Source organism: Cannabis sativa, chromosome 1, assembly GCF_029168945.1.
Source record: "Cannabis sativa cultivar Pink pepper isolate KNU-18-1 chromosome 1, ASM2916894v1, whole genome shotgun sequence".
Classification (NCBI taxonomy): Eukaryota; Viridiplantae; Streptophyta; class Magnoliopsida; order Rosales; family Cannabaceae; genus Cannabis; species Cannabis sativa.
Window position 1 is genome coordinate 28,831,394 of NC_083601.1, and position 22,659 is coordinate 28,854,052.

General features: G+C 34.8%; 3 protein-coding genes across 5 annotated transcripts; 2 read left to right on the forward strand and 1 right to left on the reverse strand.

The window, feature by feature from the left end:
- On the forward strand, nucleotides 1-12,009 carry LOC115705591 (DNA gyrase subunit A, chloroplastic/mitochondrial). Its single transcript, XM_030632964.2, has 27 exons — nucleotides 1-718; nucleotides 810-879; nucleotides 1,007-1,072; nucleotides 1,341-1,442; nucleotides 1,737-1,781; nucleotides 1,867-1,965; nucleotides 2,163-2,249; nucleotides 2,883-2,953; nucleotides 3,085-3,193; nucleotides 3,364-3,426; nucleotides 4,424-4,489; nucleotides 4,594-4,682; nucleotides 5,183-5,231; nucleotides 6,339-6,425; nucleotides 6,795-6,888; nucleotides 7,495-7,565; nucleotides 7,671-7,760; nucleotides 8,119-8,244; nucleotides 8,379-8,536; nucleotides 8,674-8,755; nucleotides 8,833-8,997; nucleotides 9,088-9,189; nucleotides 9,579-9,709; nucleotides 10,650-10,770; nucleotides 10,855-10,909; nucleotides 11,002-11,101; nucleotides 11,504-12,009. The coding sequence occupies exons 1-27, from the start codon at nucleotides 270-272 to the stop codon at nucleotides 11,610-11,612; spliced, it is 2,856 nt and encodes a 951-aa protein (XP_030488824.1). The 5' UTR covers nucleotides 1-269; the 3' UTR covers nucleotides 11,613-12,009.
- A 194-nt stretch (nucleotides 12,010-12,203) lies between these two features.
- LOC115705592 (uncharacterized) lies at nucleotides 12,204-14,895 on the reverse strand. Of its 2 annotated transcripts, none has more exons than XM_061107128.1 (5): nucleotides 14,729-14,895; nucleotides 14,184-14,420; nucleotides 14,015-14,108; nucleotides 13,799-13,903; nucleotides 12,204-12,864 (listed from the first exon to the last, which is right to left on the reverse strand). In XM_061107128.1, exons 2-5 carry the CDS (start codon nucleotides 14,348-14,350, stop codon nucleotides 12,595-12,597), a joined length of 636 nt encoding a protein of 211 aa, XP_060963111.1. In that variant the 5' UTR covers nucleotides 14,351-14,420; nucleotides 14,729-14,895; the 3' UTR covers nucleotides 12,204-12,594. The 2 variants fall into 2 exon arrangements, with proteins under 2 accessions (XP_060963111.1, XP_060963105.1); XM_061107122.1 differs by lacking the exon at nucleotides 14,729-14,895 and adding an exon at nucleotides 14,531-14,598.
- A 280-nt stretch (nucleotides 14,896-15,175) lies between these two features.
- Nucleotides 15,176-20,120, forward strand: LOC115706355 (vacuolar protein sorting-associated protein 36). Of its 2 annotated transcripts, none has more exons than XM_030633975.2 (8): nucleotides 15,176-16,145; nucleotides 16,532-16,735; nucleotides 17,777-17,870; nucleotides 18,012-18,069; nucleotides 18,165-18,234; nucleotides 18,623-18,758; nucleotides 18,837-18,921; nucleotides 19,507-20,120. In XM_030633975.2, the coding sequence occupies exons 1-8, from the start codon at nucleotides 15,492-15,494 to the stop codon at nucleotides 19,559-19,561; spliced, it is 1,356 nt and encodes a 451-aa protein (XP_030489835.2). In that variant the 5' UTR covers nucleotides 15,176-15,491; the 3' UTR covers nucleotides 19,562-20,120. The 2 variants fall into 2 exon arrangements, with proteins under 2 accessions (XP_030489835.2, XP_060963114.1); XM_061107131.1 differs by having other exon boundaries at nucleotides 15,182-16,145; nucleotides 19,437-19,558.
- The last annotated feature ends 2,539 nt before the right edge of the window (nucleotides 20,121-22,659 follow it).

The window sequence follows — 22,659 nt, forward strand, 5'->3', positions numbered from 1 at the left end:
AATTAAACATACATTGAAAATAACTTAATAAAATAATAATGCAACTAAGTTTTGGCGCCCAAACTAAACAAAGTGAAGCCTATCCAATTTCCCCGTCTCTCTCATTGTTTTTTTTTACTGTCCTTCCTAGGGTTATACTTTTTTATTTTTAATTTTCACAAAAGGGTTTTAGCCGTTTCAGTTTCAGACATGGATATTAACAACAACTATTATTAAAAAAGAAAAAATAAAAGAGAGACCCGAATGGGATTCCTCTCTCTCACCCTCCTATGATACCGTTCTCCGCCAAAACCCCACTACCACTACCGCCCTCACCGCTTTCCCCAACAATGGCTTTCACCTCCGGCCTCCGCTTCTCTTCCCTCCTCCGCTGCCGTCTTGCTTCTCCCGCCTTATCCTCTTCTACTCACTTTTTAAGGCTCCGCCGCACCCTCCCGGACTTCCGATTCCTCTCCACCGTTCCTCCCTCACGGAAAGTCCGCTCCATCAAGTCCCGTCAGAGGGACGAGCCCGCCACAGATTCTTCCGGGTCCGAGGGCTCCAATGGTAACGGCAGCGTTCTGGTGAAGGAGGGAACTGGAAATGATGGCAGGATTGTGCCCACTGAGCTCCACAAGGAGGCTACTGAGGCATATATGGCTTACGCTATGTCGGTTTTGCTCGGCCGGGCTTTGCCGGATATTCGTGACGGTTTGAAGCCTGTTCACCGCCGGATACTGTGAGTTATTTCTGTGTGTTGGTCTGTAAATAGTTGTGTGTGTTTGTTGTACTTACTGTTCTCAGCTGTATTCTAATATGTTAAACTACAGGTATGCAATGCATGAATTGGGACTTGCATCAAAGAAACCATTCAAGAAATGTGCTAGAGTTGTTGGAGAGGTTCACAATCTATGATATTCTATCTGAAAACCTCAACACGGACTCTTACTGTTTCCCATTAGAATAGTGTAGTGTTTTATCTACCTTTTCTCTGCATTAGATGCAGCTAACATGTATCTCTTTGCAGGTTTTAGGTAAATTTCACCCGCATGGAGATACTGCTGTGTATGATTCTTTAGTGCGAATGGCTCAGGTAATTGTTCAATTATTTATTTGTTTATTTATGTGAAATGTAGGTGTTAGACTAGAAGAGCCATATGCATTTGATTCAGTCCATTCAGGTTATTATATAGCCCTTGTGACAATGCTTCAGTTCACTTTTTTTCTTTTCCTTTGATAATTTTCCTTGATTTATTTAAAGTGTGTATAGGGTGCTCCAGTTCACTTCTTCTCATTCTTTATATTGCTCTTTTATAGAATTGATTAATTCATTATAAGTACTTGAATTGTTACTTCTCCAGGATTTTTCCTTACGGTCCCCACTTATTCAAGGGCATGGCAATTTTGGTTCAATCGATGCTGATCCAGCTGCTGCAATGCGTTACACAGAGTGCAGATTAGATGTATGTTTGTTATATTAGTTTGTCTTGACGCGTTATGTGTAATAAGTGCTCAATATGAAGAAAAAGAAATCTATGAATTTGGAACTCTGTCCTCCACTCTGCTTTCTCACTGTTGTTTGAATTTCAAGTAAAAATCATTATTCTTGTTGCTGTTGTCAGCAGCTTTTCTTTCTTTTCTTGTGGTACATTATCTTGATGTGGTACTATATCTGATAGAATACACTTATAATTTGGTTTTTGAGATTACTGTTGACATCTATGATTATAAGCGGTAGGCTTTTACTTGTTTTGCAGCCACTCACGGAAGCAATGTTACTGGTGGATTTAGAACTTGATACAGTGAGTTTCACTCTTTAATTACTTTCACGTAAGCATATCAATCTATTTTCTGTCATATTCAATCATGAATGTTTATTTTTTACAGGTTGATTTTGTTCCAAATTTTGATAATTCACAAAAAGAACCTTCACTTCTTCCTGCCCGACTTCCAACTTTATTGTTAAATGGATCTTCTGGGATTGCGGTAATTTTCTCTTATTCAATAATCTTATATAGTTTACAGAATGGTTTTTAAGATGATCCATTGTCATCCTTTACCGTAGTCATGTTCCAGTTGTACTAATCATATCTATCTTATATACTAACTAAAAAGTGCTGTCAATTTTAGTTTTCCTTTGCATTGTCTATTTTTAATTCATTCTTAGGTCAAATTAATTTCAGGTTGGCATGGCGACCAATATTCCTCCTCACAATCTTGGGGAGTTGGTTGACGTTCTATGTGTGTTGATTCAAAATCCAGAAGCTACAGTAAGTAACAGTATATTTGAGTTCTGCTTACATAATTCACTAGCTGTTAAACTAATTTTCATGCAAATGTTTTCAGTGGATGTGGCTCACAAAATAGTTGCAACAAGCTATTCTCACAGAAACACCTTTATTAAATAGCTTGATAAGGGTAGTCTTTTTCAAATATACCAAAACTGAGAAATGTAATTTTCTTTTGTTAGTAGTAATGGATGCATTCAATTTGATGGTATTACGTAGCAGCATTTTCTTAATAGGTATGTTGCAATATTAAAATAGACTGCATGTGAGCAACAACCATTTATAGATACAATATTTCACTATACTCCTCCTTGTGGGGTGTAGTGAAATATTGGTCGCTATTGGGATCTTTAAAACTGTGTTTAAAGCACTACTTTTCAGCACCAAATACCAATTGGCACCAGTGGCTGTAGCTTAAGATGGTGGCTTATCATAAAATATTAAATACATTTTCTTAATATAAAAATAGTTAGATTAAGACTTTGAAGGCCATCTAACAATATTTTAGAGATGTTACCTTGTACTAAGGAAATAATTGTCTCATCTCAAAGCATACATCAAAGCATTTAGAAGCACAAAATTTGACCTTTAGCATTTGGTTTCACTTTTTGATAGCTGCAAGAATTGTTAGAATACATGCCTGGACCTGACTTTCCAACTGGAGGGCTGATCATGGGCAATATTGGGTAAGTTAGATATGTAATATTTGTGCTTATATTAATTTTACATAAAAATATTCTGACCATAGCAATTTAGTTATTATTTTCTTACGAGTTGCATTCTTTTTTATGTTTTAATGTATGTTTACTCTGTTAAGCATCTTAGAGGCATACCGAACTGGGCGAGGCCGGGTTGTGGTCAGAGGAAAAACTGATGTTGAATTGCTTGATTCTAGGACAAAGAGAACTGCAATTATCATAAAAGAGGTAACTGCTTTTTGTGATTTGTCTGGTTTGGCCATGGATATTAACATTTATTGTTTTTATTCCTGTGAATTTTTAGTCCTTGAGTATATTTTTTCGTTTCTTAAATTTTAGTTAAGTTTTTGATTCTTATAAAAAAATAAATGGCCATTTCGTTGATGTGAATGATGCAGATACCTTACCAAACCAACAAATCTGCTCTTGTGGAAAAGATAGCTGAACTTGTGGAAAATAAGGTAATCTTATTTGTGTGAAATTTTAGATGTTGACACATATATATTTTTTGTTGGAGGTTTGGTAGCAATTTGAATGGCCTCCAATTGCTTACACATACGCACGTAGTTGGACACAAATCCAAGTCAACCACTATTGACGCCATTTCAGCAGAGAATTGGCTAGGATTTTGTATTGGTGAGGAACCTGTGATTGACTGTTAGCTTGAGGACAAAATCTCTTTACTGTTTTGGTTAGTGGGAACAAGACACCCAGGGTGGGGTTGAGGAGGGTACATGCATTTTATTCAGTAATTTGTCAGGTTATTGTAATCCTTTGGGAGACACTAGACTCTCGAATTCCTGGTTTGATGTACAGTTTCCACTGAGTTCTTCCTTCCATATCTCTGTGTGAAGTGCATGAAATTCCTACCACCATTCAAGCTTCTTGCTGTAAATAATTGATTGTTTGCTTTCTAAAGTTCAGTGATTAATCTTTTGTTTGCTATTCATTGAATCTTTAGCTGCTTTTACTCTGTTATCTTTTTTCATTGCTAATGTTTTTTGAAAAGAAACAAAATTTATTGTTAATGTTATTTTGTTTTGGTGGTAATCTATCTCTCATGGAGTGATGGGTATGATTCCCTTGCCTATCTCCATTCACTATATATTTCTTAAGCTAGAAACCCCAACGGGTGGTCTAGTGGTAAGGAATGTCAGAAAGTGGTTCTAGGCATTTGTTTGAAGGTTAGAATCCCTACAATCCCTACAATCCACTGGGAGGTCTCCTGGTCAAATAAATCAGCCAATATATACATATATTTCAAAATAAATAAATAAATAAATATATTTCTTAAGCTAGAGATTTATGGCAAGTAGATAAAATGGATATCGAATTTTTAAGAAACAGTGCTCCTTTGACATTACTCATGGCTTACAGTTTTATAGTGTAAATAGTCATTTTTGACATAATTACTTTTTTTAGCTAGTTAATATATCTTTTGATCTCTTTCCATAACAGAATATAGATGGCATAAGTGATATCAGGGATGAAAGTGATCGAACTGGAATGCGCATTGTTATTGAGGTGAGAAGAGCTGTTGGTGCTGTATTGTTTTCCTTTTCAACAACATAAAAGCTATATTTAAGAAAGATTCTATTGTTGAAAGTTTCGAAATTCGTTTGTATCAGCTCAAACGGGGATCAGACCCTTCAATTGTTCTAAACAATCTCTTCCGGCTTACATCTCTTCAATCAGGTTTTAGCTGTAACATGGTGGGGTGAGTTCTTTCTTTGTGACTATTGAAATATGACTAAGAATTTAGGTTTTTGTCCTCTTGTTAAATTAGAATATCGGCTGTAAGTCACCTCAGATACTTCAATGGTATTGGATTCCTGTATAATACTTGATTTTGGAGTTATGTTGTTTCATTTTATTTAATTTAAGATGAAGGATTGAAATAAATTGAAATGGGACACAACAGTAATGATGGGAATTGAGCTTTTTATTAGGTGTTTGCGTAACTGTTTTAGCCTGTAGTGAGAATAATTGTTGTGGCATATAATAGTTCAGTTAAATTTTTTGCCTGACGTAACCTGAGGAATCTTGTTGTGCTTGTGACTTTTTCAAAAGGATGTATTTTCACATCCTTTCTAATACAGCTACTTTTACATCTTTTCTTTTTATAATAAAAAAGCCTACCCATTTCTCCATTTCTCTGCATGAATGGCTCGTTGAATTCATTTACTCAGTTTTTTTTCACTGTTTATATTTCTGCAGTATTCTCAATGGACAACCTAGACGAATGGGTCTAAAGGAATTGCTGGAGGTGACTACTTACCTAATAATTATATTTGTATCATTTAGTCCATCAACTTTACATATTTTAGACTTTAACATCCGTCAAATGTTCCTGAGAAAGTAACTGAGTCTGAGAGAGATAGTAAAAGGCAAGTGGATGCAGTTGATATGAAATGCTTTAAAGGAGCAACATCTTCAAAGTGACATTCAGTCTGTCAGTTATGGTATCCAAGATTGTGTCATGGGTTCTTAATATAAAGTTTGTGGTTCCTCACCTAGTTTTCCATCTTATTCTTAATGTTGTTATGTTTTGCTGCTGGTATTGAAAAATAATTTGTGAATTATCATTAAAGACCTTGTTAGATCATATATGCCCTGTTTGAAATTTATTTATTTCTGTATGACAAGTTTGACCTTCTGGATTTAAACTATATTTTCGTAGAATTTGTTTGTTACGGCCATAAAAGTTGTAATATTCTATGTAACAACTAGTTCAAAATTTGTTTGCATAATAGGTTCTTGGACCTTGTCTCACTTTTTTCATTACTCTTTTTCTAGGAAATAAAACATATTAATAATGAAAAAAAATGTGCTATTTCTTATATATTGATTTGGTGCAAAATAAAAGGCCTTTGATGTGTTTACCCTTTATTGTTGGATCCTGTTGAGTTTATTGAAAGGTGATATACTTGCATTGGTCTGTGGAGAAATAAATTGTCTATTGATGGATGGATCCTGTAAAGCCCTATATTGCTGTTGCTAATCATTAGGGAAAAAAATTTGTTGAGAATTGCTTGTAGTGTGTGTGCTGAGTCATAGTTTTTTTAGCATTGTTCTGTACAGGCAGAAAGCCTATATTGCAATTGCTCGAAAACTGCTTGTATTGTGCTTGCGTGCTTTTTTTCTCTATAAATAGTATATATCAAAATATTGTGCTGGAATGCATATTTGAGTATTGAAAGATGCTCAAAACCATACTGATAATGATACTTAAAAGCTTTTTCTCCAATCATGAGCTCCCAGCCATATTGCCTTGCAGATATCTAGCTTAGTAGCTGTGCTTTTGTTTATCTTTACACAAGTGTATGTTATGTCTTTGGTCTGGTTAAGATTTTTTTTTTTATATTATCTACAGACATTCTTAGACTTCAGATGCTCTATTGTTGAGAGGCGTGCTAGGTTCAAGCTTAACCAAGCACAGGAGAGAAGACACATTGTTGCGGTATGATAACATTAGCTCAGTTTTTAGTGAATAGTTGCCATTATTTTGCTATAATAAGTGATGCTTTTGGTTAAATATCTTACTGAAATATTTTTATGGAATATTTTCGAATCAATGTGTTTGCACTCATGTCTATCTTCATAAGAGTTAGAAGCTTAATTTTGACTCAATCTTCTTTCTACGAGTACTGTTCATCTATATTTTCGTTCCGGTTATATACATTTTCTTTTTCCTATTTATTTGCTGCAAAATGTTCAATTGTTCAGTGTTGAATTATTTTTGAAATAGGAGTTGTAATTTTGTCTTGGATTGCATACAAAGTTATGAGAAAATGAGTTATTCTCACTGTTTTGATGAATATGCTCATAGGGTATTGTTGTGGGGCTTGATAATTTGGATGGTGTAATTCGTATAATAAGAGAATCTTCAAGCAATGCAGTTGCAACAGCTGGTCTAAAAAATGGTAAGCTTTCCATGCTCTTACATTTCATATGTATAAATTGGGTAAATTAATTTTAAGAGATAATTATTGATGGCTTTCCCTTAATTTCCATGAACTTATTTAGGCTGTTTGTAGAATCAATAGATTGAATTTGAGGTACAGAAAGTTTTGCCTGGAGTTATATTTTTATAGGACTTGGTGAAGCATAAATAAAATTATAAGGAACGATATAATTCAATTACATACTGGTTTCAATACTGTTGAACCTATTGTGCAGAATCTATGATCAGATATATTAAAATATCAGCTTACCTTGCCTAGTGCAAGTTTTTTGAAATAAAAACCAAGTATATTGTACTCATACTGAAACTAATACCATATTCAGTACTTCATTCTATGATTAACGTCAAAGAAAATTTATAGCAACTTACAAAATTGTAAGAGTAATATCTGTTACCATGCCAACGTCCATCAAGTTGACCATCTGAATTAAAGCATTACCAAGTAATGTGCAAATCTTTAAATATGCTTCAGCCTCCTGTGTCTATTCTTTCTTCAGTTGTTATTACTGTTTATTTTGGAACTTTATGCTGTTGAATTAATCTTATATATTAATTTTTACTGCAGAGTATAATCTTTCTGATAAACAAGCTGAAGCTATATTAGACATAAATCTAAGAAGACTTACACTTCTTGAGGTACAAATTAGTTGTGACAGAGTGGATCTGTTCTCTGTTCGGATTCTTAAGTCTCTTAGTCATCCTTTGCAAGGACTTTATACTAATAAATGTAATTCTTTGCAGAGGAAAAAGTTTATCAATGAAAGTGAATCCTTAAGGGAGCAAATTTCAAAATTAGAGGAACTTTTGTCAAGCAAGAAGAATATGTTAGAGGTATATATTTACTATTCAAGCCACAAATAAATTTTGCCGCACTTGTTACATATAAAGAATCAGATTTTTTTGATGGAATATTAATGGAACATTTTGACAAACAATTCTCTCATGGACTTGTTTTCACCCTTCTTTTCATGTGTAACCTTATCATTTTATTGTCGATCATTTGGTAGAACTGTTGTGCGATTGTTGTTTGAAGCGTGGTTTCAAAATCTCTTTTTTATAATCTTCCTTCCATATTTGAGTATGTTCAAGCAAGATTATACCTTGTATTGAGAAACTGGTCTTATGTTTCCATCAACTTCTGTGTGATAAACAGAGGCACTACTAAAATTTCTTGCTGTTGTTGTTTTAGATAATTGAAAAAGAAGCAATTGAGTTGAAGAACAAGTTTTCCAATCCAAGGCGATCAATGATAGAAGACTCAGATGGTGGTCAACTTGATGACATAGATGTCATTCCCAATGAAGAAATGTTACTGGTATAAATAAGAAAATCAAAATTTGACGACCCTATCTCCCCATTTTTTGTTCCTTTTAAAATATTATGCCTTATTATTTATATAAAATTTATGGGATTTTTCTTTTCCTTTTTTTTTTGTCTGTATGTGTTTAGGGCTTCAGTGAGAAAGGTTATGTCAAGCGAATGAAGCCTAACACTTTTAATCTCCAAAATCGAGGAACAATTGGTAAATCTGTTGGAAAATTGAGGGTAAATGATACCATGTCAGATTTTATTGTTTGTCGTGCACATGACCATGTCCTGTACTTCAGGTATTTTGAGTTACTTCTTGGCTATTTATTTATTTATGTCAATTTGGCCTATATTGATTCCCTTTTTAAATTTTGTAATCTTTCTATATCATAATATCTTGGTAACCTAGATGTTTTACATCAAATAATTTTTGTAGTGATAAGGGAACAGTATACTCAGCTCGTGCATATAAAATTCCAGAATGCACTAGGACAGCTGCTGGAACTCCATTGGTTCAGGTATTCACCTTATAACTTTTTGTATGTGTTGCTTTCCTGATATTATTAAATTAACTTGTCACTTTGGCTGGATGCAGATCCTATCTTTGTCTGATGGTGAAAGAATTACATCGGTTATTCCTGTCAGTGAGTTTTCTGAAGATCAGTTCTTACTGATGCTTTCAGCAAATGGATATATCAAGAAAGTTTCTTTGAGCAGTTTCTCAACTATCAGGTCGACAGGAATCATAGCAATTCAGTTGGTTTGTCCTGCTTCCTGTTCTAGTCATGGTTGTTTTTTTTCAATTCTCCATGATTGTTCTTTGGCTTATCCAGATCTATTAACTGGACAGGTTCCTGGAGATGAGCTAAAATGGGTTCGCTGTTGCTCAAACGATGACCTCGTTGCAATGGCTTCAATGAATGGATTGGTCATTCTAAGTGCATGTGATAACGTAAGTCATTTCATGTTCATATTACTGTGTGCAGTATGCAATTAGTAGATGGGATGCAATTAGTGTCTTAAACATTGCCATTTTTTTTATCTCTAAAGTTCGGATTATCATAATTATTCTTCCCTCTGGTTTTTTATTCATCTCTTATAGAAAAGACAGATAAAGTAGATGATGTTAAGATTTCACTTAGTTGATTCCCTGTTGTTACTGAGAACTAGAACCATGCGGCCATTTTCTAACCTTGATTGTTTTTCTCTGCTTATTCTATTATGGAAGTTTGCAAAAGTACAATAATGGTAGATGATTTTTGTTGTTGATTTTTTTTAACTCATTGATGACCCGTGTTAATGGTTACAAGTTTGTATTCCTTTACTATTTTGTCTTAATAGATTCGAACACAAGGCAGAAATACAAGGGGTGCAGTGGCCATGAGACTTAAAAAAGGGGATAAGATGGCATGTGTGGACATTATACCTGCTGCGATGCGCAAAGACTTGGAAAGTGTGTCTCTTCAGAGCAAGTAATTTTCTAAATGATAATATGGTGTTGGATAAGTTTATCGACTGGTTAGCACTTAGCAGCATACCAGCTTGAGCAATACTAGAATTTGCCTCTTTTTTTTTGAAACCCATGGGCACGTGGAGTACCCCAACTGATCCCACAGGGAAATACCCTGCGGGCCCCACTGCCAGTTCCCAGGAGACAACAGGGTCTTAATATGGTGGCTGGAATTTGAACCTGAGAGCTCTGCCTAAGTCAGACCTACTTAGGGACCCTTGCCGCTACATACCAGAACTTGCCTTATTGGATCTAACTAAATTATATGGGTTTAATTGGAGCTATCATTTTTGGTCCATACATTCACCTAGATTACTCTGGAGAGAAAAGAAAGTCCTGTGTTGATGGCTGTCTTTGCTTTGCTCGAGGATACATTTTTCTGTCATTACCTATTTTGTTTATGGTATAACTATTTCGTGTAGGATGTCAATGTCATTACAAAAAAATGTTGCGTAAAACATGCATTCCCTTCACAAGCCTGTGGCTATGTGGTGAATGTTTCAAGGCAGGATGGAAATAGTTGGGGATAATAAATGGGGCCTGATTGATTGAGATGATTTTGTTGCCTTTAATTTCAATGTATAATGCCTAGACATGCCCTGCTGACTTATTGAAAATATTTTTTTTGATGAGCTAAAATTACTTGGGAAGCTAAAAGTAACTTGGGTATTTGAGTTCCGAGGGAAGGGGAGGGTATGACTGTTAGGAATAGAAGATGTAAAGTTAATGTTGCTGTTATGTTTATGAAAAATTTAATGCTATAGAATGGTTACCCATTTAGCCGAGCTAAAATTAGTTAATTTTTGGTTCATCCTAATAAAGTTTATCTCAGTATGCCAGTTTCCATGATATTATGATACTATGATTTATTATCTTAATTGTATTTGTTATTAATTCGACAGTCCTAAAGGCCTCAAGGGTCCGTGGTTGTTGTTCATATCTGAGAGTGGATATGGAAAGCGGGTTCCATTGAGCAGATTTCGTTCATCACCTTTGAATAGAGTGGGTTTGATAGGATACAAGGTACTTTCAACAGGATTTGGATCTATTATTTAAGACTGACCAAATTTCTTCTTCTATTCTAACGGGTGTACCACATTGTTTCAGTTTGCTGCAGAGGATCGCTTGGCAGCAGTTTTTGTGGTTGGATTTTCATTGGCAGGTAAGAGTAATCTCTTCAGTTGATATTTGATTGATGTCAAGGAAGGTCTAGTCTGTAAGTTTATTTTGTATTTTATAAAAAACAAATAACAGAGGATGGTGAAAGTGATGAACAAGTGGTCTTAGTAAGTCAAAGCGGTACGGTCAACAGAATTAAGGTGCGGGATGTCTCTATACAATCTCGCTACGCAAGGTAAATGCAAATAAGCTTTTCTTTTTCTTTACCTATGTTTGTGATATTTGGCTTCAAGAACTGCCCTCATTATTTTCCCAAGACATTAGAAAAGACACTATGCAATGTGGATCCTTAAATATTGACACATGTAAACTGTGAATCCATAATTATTGTGAATCCATAATTATTGTAAACTGTGAATCCTTAAATATTGGCTTAAAGAACTGCCCTCATTATTTTCTCCTTTGATACCGTTGTTCATCAACATAGCAGCCCATCTGTATTATTATTGTTAGAAAATTGTATGTATCAATATTGACACATGTAAACTGTGAATCCATAATTAATGTGCCAACTTGTGAAGTTGTTATGTGTTCTTGTTATGTTGACTATTTTTGTAACTGGCATTTTCTCTTCAAGGGGGGTTATTCTGATGCGGTTGGACCATGCTGGGAAGATTCAGTCGGCCTCCTTGATCTCAGCAACAGAATCCGAGGTTGAGGAAGAAGTCGCAGCTATTTCTGCCTAGGTCCGTGCCAAGCAATTTTGTTTTCTTGTTGTGCAGAAGAAGTTATCCTAAACCTCCTGGCCTTCGGGCACTGTTGTTCCCCACTAGATAATATTTATGTAAATGGTCGTGGAGGAGGTGAACGCTGAATACAAAATAGTCGATTTATGTGGAAAGTAGCACCGATGATATTGATAGTATCATAGTAGGCAAAGATGTACAGGTGATTTTTTTTGGAGTTTAGAGATCATTATTTGTTCTAGGACAGGAAAATCAACTTTTCCTTGCGTGTTGTATCTTTTTCACCTTCACCTCTAACAGTTGGATCCTTCAATTTATTGTACTTTATCCTTTGTAATGCTATGTTGTTCTTTTCACTAAAGTATCCTTTATGTTATACAAAATATCTTTATATCTAGAGTGTTTGTCGATGATGACTTATTTAAATTTGTACTATTGCAAATTATTTGCAAATTATTTGCAAAAACAATCCTTAAACAACAAGGAGCTAAGGAAAAACAGCAGGAAAAACAAAGGTTTATGTTGCCTGAAATTGAATATTATCATCATAAAAATTTCATATTTAATTAGTATGTATAGAATGTAGATGTATCATCAATTAGTATAATATATGGAGATATAAAAAGTACACAAACTGCTTGTTTAATTGTGATTTGAAATAATATTAATATTTATCATTTTTGCCAATAAACATTGGATCGAAACCGATGCTCATTGCTCATCTGACTATTCAAAATTATTTATACATTTCTGAGATCAATGAACCATCATTGGCTGTTTAATGTGGGAGCTAACAAAGAAACCATGTGAAATCTTAACAAGCAAATATGGGCTATGGAACGGCACAACAATCACAAAAAAAATACCATCTTTATAGTAATTTGCTAACTGTACGGTTTTTTTTAAAGCTGTTAACATCTTTGCAAGGCTTGTATGGCATCTATGATCATGCCTATTCATTGAGAGTTAAAATGAAATGATTTCACTCAGTTTCAAGGGCCACAATTTCATATCTGACCTCTTCCAAATGCTCGTTTATAGCAGTCACAGCATCCTGTACTCCTCTAATGGCTTCCTTTAGTTCCTTATCATACTTAGCATCTGCTTCTGCCTCTTCAGTCCCAGCAGCTTCTGTAATCTCACGCACATGCACACACTCATGCTCCATTGGTTTCTCAAATTTGCAATCTGCATGGCTCACCAAACGTTCTGACGGCCTACCTGCCTTCTTAAGCACCTGTAATGTGACTGTCTTTAAAAGTAAAAGAACTTAATGTTAGCAAGCAACAGAGTAACTTGGAAAATTCGAGTTACTATTCTAGAAGTCTGGTTGATGAGTACAGAATCATCTTAGAGAATTGAAAGAAAGAAATCACACTGCTACAGCTATAAGATGAACAATTATCATCTGTCACCATGATATTTTTTTAAATACAAACAAAAGTTTTTCTTTGAATTCATGAAATAATAGTAACAATCCTAGCAGAAAAGGAAGAATAGTCATTAAAATAACTCAAGACTTGACTTTTGAGTTTGACTCCATATAATATCAAGAAAAAGTAAAGAATCCTTTTACTGACTTGAAATACCAGAGATTGGCTCGAATCGAACAACCCAAATCAAAGGTACCACTGGTGCAAATAAGAAAAGACCTTCATGCTTAACGATATTGGTCTTTTGATACTTTCATTGTTCCTCAATAAACTATTCAACGCAGAAGTTTTCTTCACCAATGAAGGACTAGGTTGGTTTAATTTTAACAATAACATCAAAAACAAGTTTTCTGAAATGCTAGAGTTTCTCCATAATCCGCTTCTCAAGCACATAGAATGATGAGCAGCTTGCAATCTCTCTATAGTAACCAAAAAAAAGAAAAAAACAAGCTTTCATCTTTTAGTATAAATTCTTTGTAGAGAATCCTTTCGGTCACAGCATACACTGGGAATGAACAATAAGGAAAAGGGACCTATACAAAAGCAAAACCAAAAATGTGATGCTGATGCAAAAAAGATATGCCTCTCTGAACGAAATTTCACTACACTCAAAATAACAGAATCAGAAAAGGGGTGGCTTGTATCAGAGTTCTAAATTTATACCCACAAAGAAAATAGCCCTGAAACTTATAAGAATGTATTATAACAATAACAGTGGAAAAAAAAAAAAAAAGCAAAAGGGACAATGGTTACCAAATTCAGTTTCTGCTTTTCCTGTTCTTGAACAGCTCTCAAAAGTTTAGCTAAATCAACTCGATCGTACTCAGAATTCTTAAATAGGGACTCAATTTCAATAACCTGAACTCAGAAAAAAACACAGAAACCCTCTCAACAAAAATAAATGCAGAATATGAATTTATATTTACATAAGTAATTTTGAAAACATGGGATTTGAATATGGATACCAACTTGTTTAGAGCAGTTATTGAACTCCACTGTAATGTCACTGCAAAGCTGTTGATAAACCAATTCATTTCCCGAAATCATATACTCTGAAAATCCCCTGTATCAAAAAGAGTTCGATTCTTCAGAAAGAGAACAACAAAAACAAAAATGAGAAGGGAATAATAAGAGAAACCTTTTGAGATTGGAATAGGCTTCGGCCCGACGCTGCTGAAGGGCGAGGAATTTACGAAGCAAATGGACGATGGTTGTTGAGGAATGAGAGGCGGAGGTGGCATGGCCATGGGTACCATCTTCTTCCATTGATTCGTCTATTGATAATTTTTTCTCAAAATCTTCCATGTCTTACTCTGCTCAGCCTCTTTATTTTTTTTTTCTTTCGCTGATTTGAACTTTTATGCTTGTCAAGATTCTGAAAAACGTATTTTTTAGGTTAATTAAAGGGGAAATATTGTAATAAGTAAACTTTATTTTCAATAACAAATATATATTAGAATTTATAGAGCCAATAGTTTATTAAACCTTTTTCTATAGCAAAATAAGAAGAGCATACATCCAATAGGTTAAAAACAAAAATTAACAATCAATAGGTGTAAATTTTGAATTGTTAAAAATTGGTCTTACATCACTAGAAAATGATAGAAAACTAACAACTAATTCACAATCCATCTTAAGTGCATGCAGAATTAATTCATAAACGCATATATAAACTAGAGATACCTCATGAAAATTAGAAAATAAACTAGTCAAATCAGATAAGAAAGCGTCCAAATCATTACATCAAGCGAAGCGCTTAGAATATACTTATATCAAAACTAAACAATTAGACTCTAAAAATGAATAAAAAAGCTCCAACAAACAAGAGAGACCAATCTAATAATTCCATCGAAATAACTAAAAATTTCCCTATATTAATAATAAAATAAAAAATAAGTTATTACATAAACTAACTATTGGAGTAAGCAAAGAAAAATAAAAAAAAACTTATCTCATGTAATTCCAAAAGTGACCTTGAAAACTTTTTTAATGTCATATATTTTTTGAAGACGTTATAATTTTATTGTCTAAATTTTCAAATTCATTTTTATTTAATCTTACTTGCAATAAGAATTTTGCAGCCAATAGTAAAATATGATGTATGATTAGACAATCAATTATCTTGATTGGAGGAGGTTTACCACTTTGCCAAATACAAAATAAATACAAAGATACTTTTACTTTTATCAATATACTACTCATATCATAATAATATTTCCATCACTATTGAAAAAAAAAGAAAAACATCTGTTATTTTCCGGTGACAATAGAGTCAATTACACCTTAATATGTCTGTGAAAAACAATGATGTTTCACTTCAAGGCTGAAGCTGGTCTGGTCTGGGCTCAGTAAAATTTGCCTAACCACAATATGAACACCAAGACGATCACGTACCTGAATTAATTCACCCACATTTTTTCATTTTGATTTACCTAACATTGATTCAATGGCCGCCAACTGCCTCCCGCCGGCCCAGGTAACGGAAAGCGGTCGACCTGTTCTCCTTCCGGACGAAATCGAGTCCTACCTTCTCTCCTCAGTCGACCTTGAATGCGAAGAACTCCCCAATTTCCCAATCCTCAAGTCAGGTCTCCTCTCTCTCACAACTCACCGTCTTCTATGGCTCCCGGAATCCATTGCCGCTGCCGCTTCGCCCTCAGCCATCCCTCTTGCCGCCATCACGCACATATTCTCTCCCAAGAAATCACTCCGCGCCATGTGGTCCTCACCGAGAGTCCGCTTCCAGGTCTCGGTCTCATCCGATGGCCGGGTCATCGGTTTGGGTTCAAGTTCTGGTGCGGGTTCGAGATCGGTGGTGGTTACCTTAGTAGTGCGTGGGAAGGGAGATATCGACGCGTTTCTGGCTAAGTTCTGGGAGAGCTGGAGAGGTAGGGCGTGGGAGAGTCAGAGTGCCGTTTCGAGCTCTGGTTCTGGTCCAGTCTCCAATTCTCAGCCTGGTCCGAGTTCTAGCGGGTTGTATTCTAGTGAAGGGACGGTGAGAATGGTGGGTGTGTCGGGAATACTGAGGAAAGAGCAGGAGATGTGGGAGAGTACTGATAAGAGCTTGCAGGATGCTTTTCAGGATTTGAATGCCCTTATGGTAATTATTATTGTTCTCTTTTGATTTGATTTTGTGAAAACTTGCCAAAATAACCATAATTTGACAGTTCCTGAGGTCTGTTTCGTTTACATGGTATTGAATCTTCATAGACTGATAGAGAAGTTTGATATGACTTGTTGAGAATGGTGGAAAATGACAATTGATTGTATTCATAGGTTTTTGTCCCAAAACTTGGAAGAGAGAAAAAGCAAACGTCTGGATAAATTAGGTTATAATGTACACTTTTGTGTTATATTGGGAGGAGACTGGGTTGCAATTACCCTGTTTCATATATTGCAATGGCACCATGTATAAGATAATTGTTCAATGTGAAAGTTTCTTAAGTTAATCAGTAGCTAATATTTTATGATCATGTTCTATAACAGAGTAAGGCCAAAGAGATGGTGATGCTAGCAGAGAAGATGAGACAGAAACTCTTATCTGGCTCAAACTCTCAAACTGGTGCATCAAATGATGAGGAAATGGGCTCCAAACAAGAGATGCAAGATTGGATGTTGAGTATTGGTATTATTTCTCCTGTTACTAAAGAGTCTGCCGGTGCTTTGTACCACCAACAATTAGCTCGTCAGGTTGCTCTTACTCTTCTTTTGTTCTTCTTTCCTGAATTTTTTCACAATTTATGGTGGTAGCTTTTGTTTATCCTCATTGTTAATAGAAACAGAAAATATTATTTAAGAGTAGAGTATGACTAGGATGTCTAGGTGATAAAAATTACATAAGGGATCCCTGAATTTTGTTCCTAGACAAATCTACAAAGAAAACTGGAGCATCCTTGAATTCTTCAGGAGAAAGCCAAATTTCAAGTGAAATTTAACGTATTCCCGAAACTAAGTTCCTTCTATTTGTATAAATTTCCCATTAATATCATACATTCATCCCAAAACAAAACAATCATCATAACACAGCTCCATAACTTATACAAGTAACAATCATCATACCATACTGTGCTTTTGTCCTTGTTCGAAAACTCATACTTTCTAAGCAAGTAGAACTGCATCCCCAAGGAAAAACCATAATGTAATATTTATGGAACTAAGAAGTTCATAGCACCTTCTCTTTATTTAGAAGAATGAAAACTGTGATATGTTTATGTTTATATTGCTCATACTGATATGTATTTTTTTTTAATTATAATGTCCTACAGATTTGTATATTGATGACTTACCACATAACAGATTTTGGTTACTTGTATTTTTATATCTCATTATATATGAATTATTGAGCTTATAAATCATCATTTTTGGGAATGTTTCTTTTACCAAATAGCCCTAAAGATAAGCAAGCCAATATAAGATGCATATCTCAAAATTATCTAAATTCATAATTTGTTGTACATATAGATAGTTCAATGTGAAAACAATTCAACATTAGCTTTAATGGTTTTTAGAGCTTTCAATCTCTCCTACTGACAGGTGTCACTGAAAAATTTACACATACCTGTGATATAAATAGTTTCTAATATGGTACTATTGGTAAATAGAAAAATATTAGGTAAACACTTCATGTTGTTGTAATGTTGTGATCTTGGAAAGTCTGATGTTAATTTCTACTGATTATTCATTCACATATCTCTTAGAAAGGATTTTTTTCTTTTTCTTTGTGTCATTCAGTTGGCAGATTTTGTCAAAATTCCTCTTGAGAAAAGTGGAGGAATGATTAATCTTATCGATATCTACTGTCTTTTCAATCGTGCCAGAGGAACAGGTTTTGTACCTATCTATATATCTTCTTACTTCTTTGTAAAAGTTAGGAGTCTTGATATTTACTTTAAGAATATTGATGGCTCATAAGCATATGTTCAAAGGTGAAACTGTTTTTCTCTTCTTTTTTTCCCATTTAAAACAGAACTGATCTCACCAGAGGATTTGCTGCAAGCATGCTCTCTATGGGAGAAGTTTGACGTGTAAGTGGAATATTGAATGTATTTATGTAAAATCACGGCCATATGTATCAAGACAATATAGTTTAATCCTGATATCATCTTGTTTCCTATTGTAGACCAGTAATGCTTCGCAAGTTTGATAGTGGAGTCAGGGTCATCCAGAATAAGTCCCATAGTGATGAGGAGGTGATTGCTCTTATTTTTAATTTCTAAAGACTCCAATTATTTTCAAGAAAGTTCTATCCTGTGTTCTCTCTCTCTTTTTTTTTTTTTGGGTTTCATTAAGTATTTCTTCTCCTTTGGCTTTATAATTAACAACTAGTTGCTATGTTTTAAATTGAAGTCAGTGGGCCTTAAATTGAATTCATTCTTTTTATGAATTCAGTTGTTTTGATATTTTCATCATTGAAAGAAATATGAGGTGGTCAAGCAAACATAATCTGCGCAAGACATACATCTTTGACATCTTATATGTTTTCATTTTGTACTTTTGCAATGTAAACTATATAATTCTCTTGTCTGAAATAATCATTTACAGTAGCATCGTTATAGCTAGCTTGTTTGTCACATGTAGGTTTTTGCTAGAATCAAGACCCTTGTGACAAAACCTGATGCTCTACGAATTGGGATAAGTGCCAGTGATGCTGCAATGACCTTAGGTATTGCACCAGCCATGGCTAAGGAGCATCTTCTTACTGCTGAAAGTAGAGGTATGCTTTTGTGCTGTTCGATTTGTCATTCTACGTAGTTGTGATGGGAAAATGAGTTAATATTGGATTCATTTTCAGGTATCCTGTGCAGAGATGTGAGCCCTGATGGCTTCCGATTTTATATAAACCTCTTCTACGAATTTGATCCAAATGACGTCTACTTGTGAGTAAAATCTATTGTTGATTGGGCAGGCTTGTGCTTTCATTAAATTGATAATCTGCTCCAAGTCTTCCCTTATTACTTCACTATGTTGTCAACTCTTAACTATCATCAATTAATGCAACAAATGCCCCAGCAAAAGAAAAAAGAAAAGAAAAACTAATGCAACAAATTTTTGTTTTAATCATTAACTTTTTGATGCTTTGCACGACGAATACATAAATTAGAATGTAACACTTTTTGATGCACTGGATCCGATAGACAAAGCTTTACGTAAAACTAGTAATACAGAAATTGTGTCAAGGAATTTTCAGTACAAAGCATTTTATTATTTGTAATTTAAAGCATGCACATAAGTGTTGTTTTTGGTATTCCATTGTTACTATTGTATCTATACATTTTAGGTTGATTAGGCTAGTGATATAATTCCTACTTGGAGATTTGACAGCGTGAAGGATTACGGGGTCTATGCTAAGTAATGTTTTAGACACTGATTATGTATCTTTGTGTTTTGACAGAGTGAAGGATTACGGGGTCTATGCTAAGTAATGTTTTAGACACTGATTATGTATCTTTGTGTTTTGACAGAGTGAAGGATTACGGGGTCTATGCTACCTGGATAAAAGCCGTCTCTGCTTCTTGATGTGAGTTGTTCAATCCTTGACCCCCTTGAATAGCTGAAAAATCCATTTTTTGAAGACCTTGAACTCAAACCCAGCCAGTTTGGCCTCATTTATCCTTCTATTCCACCTTAAAATTTTCCAAAATTCTTACTTGGGGAGTTTTTGTACCTGAGAGGGATTAATCCCATTTTATACATCATGAACTCCAATGGTATAGGATTACACCACAACACAGCTTCATTTTGGTCCTCTTTGCCTGGGGCTAGTACATGTCTATATGCGGTTCAATAAACTTGGATTTTTGTAGTTTTGTTGATGGGAGAACTCACAGGCCGAATTATTATGTAATTCTATTTTATTTTGTTTTTTTAGTAAGTTGTAACATAATAGAAAAGAAATAATACCAATTTTTACATTGATTGACTTCATTGGTACTTGGTGTATGATTAATGCACCAAATAAAGAAGCATAATTAAGGTGTCAAGTGATGATTTGTATCAAATTTTGTACCTCAATCTCCAATCTTATAGTGATTGCTTAAACTTTCTCGCTCTTAATTTGATTTTTCTTTTGACATTATTTCAAAGCAGGTTTTTATTTTGTTTGCTTCTAGTTCTACTGAGTCATTTTGGAGTTCATTAATTATACGTCTTAAGCAAATCACTATTGTATATCATACTAGGTTATCATATTGGTAACCAATGTTTGTATTATTTGATTTCTTGAATATTGATAACTTAACTTTATATACAGAATTAAGAAATAGTTGGTTACACATAATAGAAAAGTTAGTTACAATAAACACCTAGCAACTAACAGATTATAACAAAGTATTAGAATATTGTAATCTGAAAACAATTAATAGTTAAAGATCCGAGTCCATAAAATCAATTTTAGAATGGTTATAATTTTCCAAATTTGCAATACAATCTTTCTTGGGAACCTTATGATAGGATTTGAAAAAATACCATATAAATATATAAGTAATATCTATTAATTATTTCTAATTTAACTTTTCTTCAAATTAAAAATTATTTTTATGATATTTATATATTAAAATTACGATAACTATACTATTAACTATTGTCAAGATTAAACAAAGACAGAGAGAGAACGAGGGAGAAAAGTTGAAACAAAATTGTGTATTGTATTGATTAATGACAAAGTACAGAGATACAAGCTATTTATATACAATTGAGAAATAAGGGTAATTAGTCTAATTAAACACTGACAGTTGTAACTAACTGTATTAACCACCTTAACTAACTTTATCACCTTTAACAGCTCCCCTCAAACTCAATGTGTGTTGAGAAACAACATGGAGTTTGGTTCGAAAATTTGAAAATTTGGAGCTTGAAACAGGCTTAGTTAGACAGTCTGCAAGTTGAGCCACTACAGGAACATGTTTAACTTGAAGTTGGTGCTGCAGAACTTTGTCTCGAACAAAGTAGAGATCGATTTCAATGTGTTTGGTTCGTGCGTGTAGAACCGGGTTGGCAGCAAGAAGAACTGTACTCTGATTGTCACACCACACAGATGGAATAGATGTTTGCTGAATTCTGAGGTCTGTGAGAAGAGATTGAATCCAAGAGATCTCACAGACAGTACTGGCTAGACTCCTAAACTCAGCTTCGGTGGATGATCTTGATATGGTTGCTTGTTTTTGTGATTTCCAAGCAACCAGGTTGCCTCCCAAGAATATGCAATAGCCAGTTGTAGACCTTCGATCATCAAGATCGGCTGCCCAATCCGCATCACAGAATGCTTCAATGGAGAAGTCAGTTGCAGCGTTTAAATGCAACCCATAATCAAGAGTTCCAGCTATGTATCTAAGGATGCGTTTCACGGCCATCCAATGTTGTTGAAGTGGAGCATGCATAAACTGGCAAACTTTGTTGACTGAGAAGGTTAACTCAGGTCTGGTGATTGTTGCGTATTGTAAAGCGCCAACAATGGAGCGACAGAGGGTGACATCTTCCATAGGTTCACTGCCGTAGTTAGATAATTTCAAGCCACTGTTCATCGGGGTATTTTGAGTATTAACATTTTGCATATCAGCCTTGGAGAGGAGATCTTGTAGGTATTTTGTTTGAGCGAGAAGCAGTCCGTGATCAATTTTGGTGACTTGAATTCCTAAGAAATAGTTGAGGACCAAGTCTTTGAGTGCAAATTTGGTGCTCAAACCAGTAATGACTTTATTGACAGCTTCATCATTGTTCCCCATTATGAGAATGTCATCTACATAAATCAAGATGTAGATGCATGTCATGTTGTTGGCTTGGATGAATAGAGAGTTGTCAGCTTGAGAAGAATGAAACCCCATGGAGATAAGAGCTGTAGATAATTTCTCAAACCAAGCTCTAGGAGCTTGTTTGAGACCATAGATTGCTTTGTTAAGTTTGTAAACATAGTCAGGATGCTCTTGGCTTACAAACCACGGTGGTTGTTGCATGTAGATTTCTTCTTGAAGGTCTCCATTCAAGAAGGCATTGTTTACATCGAGTTGTCTAATTGACCAGCCCTTTGTTATAGTAATTGTAAGGACAACTCTTATGGTGATTGGCTTGACAACAGGGTTGAAAGTCTCCTCAAAATCAAATCCAGCTTGTTGATGAAAACCTTTGGCCACTAGTCTCACTTTAAATTTATCAAGTGAACCATCAGCATTGTGCTTGATTCTTAGAATCCACTTGCATCCGATCGGTTTTCTGTTAGGAGGTAATCTGACCATGATCCATGTGTTGTTTCTGATGAGGGCTTTGAACTCATGGGTCATGGCTCCATTCCATTGTGGCATTTGAAGAGCAGCCTTGACTGATCTTGGTTCACAGTGAGCTAAAAGAGCCTTAGGCTTTCGAATCCCTGCCTTGAGTCTTGTGACCATAGGATGTGTTGATGCAGCAGTTGCTGGTTGTGTAGGATTAGGTGTACCTGCAGTAGCAATATCAGTAGGAACAGGTGCTATAGTGACATTAACATTGGTAACCGTGTCTAAAGGTGGCAAATTTGTTGTGGTAAATTTGTTAGCGAGTTGAAATTCTGGTTATTGATGGCTTGATGTTGTGCAGGTGGTGGTAGCAGTTCAATCGTTGGAAAGTTTAGTTATCTATTGCATCGT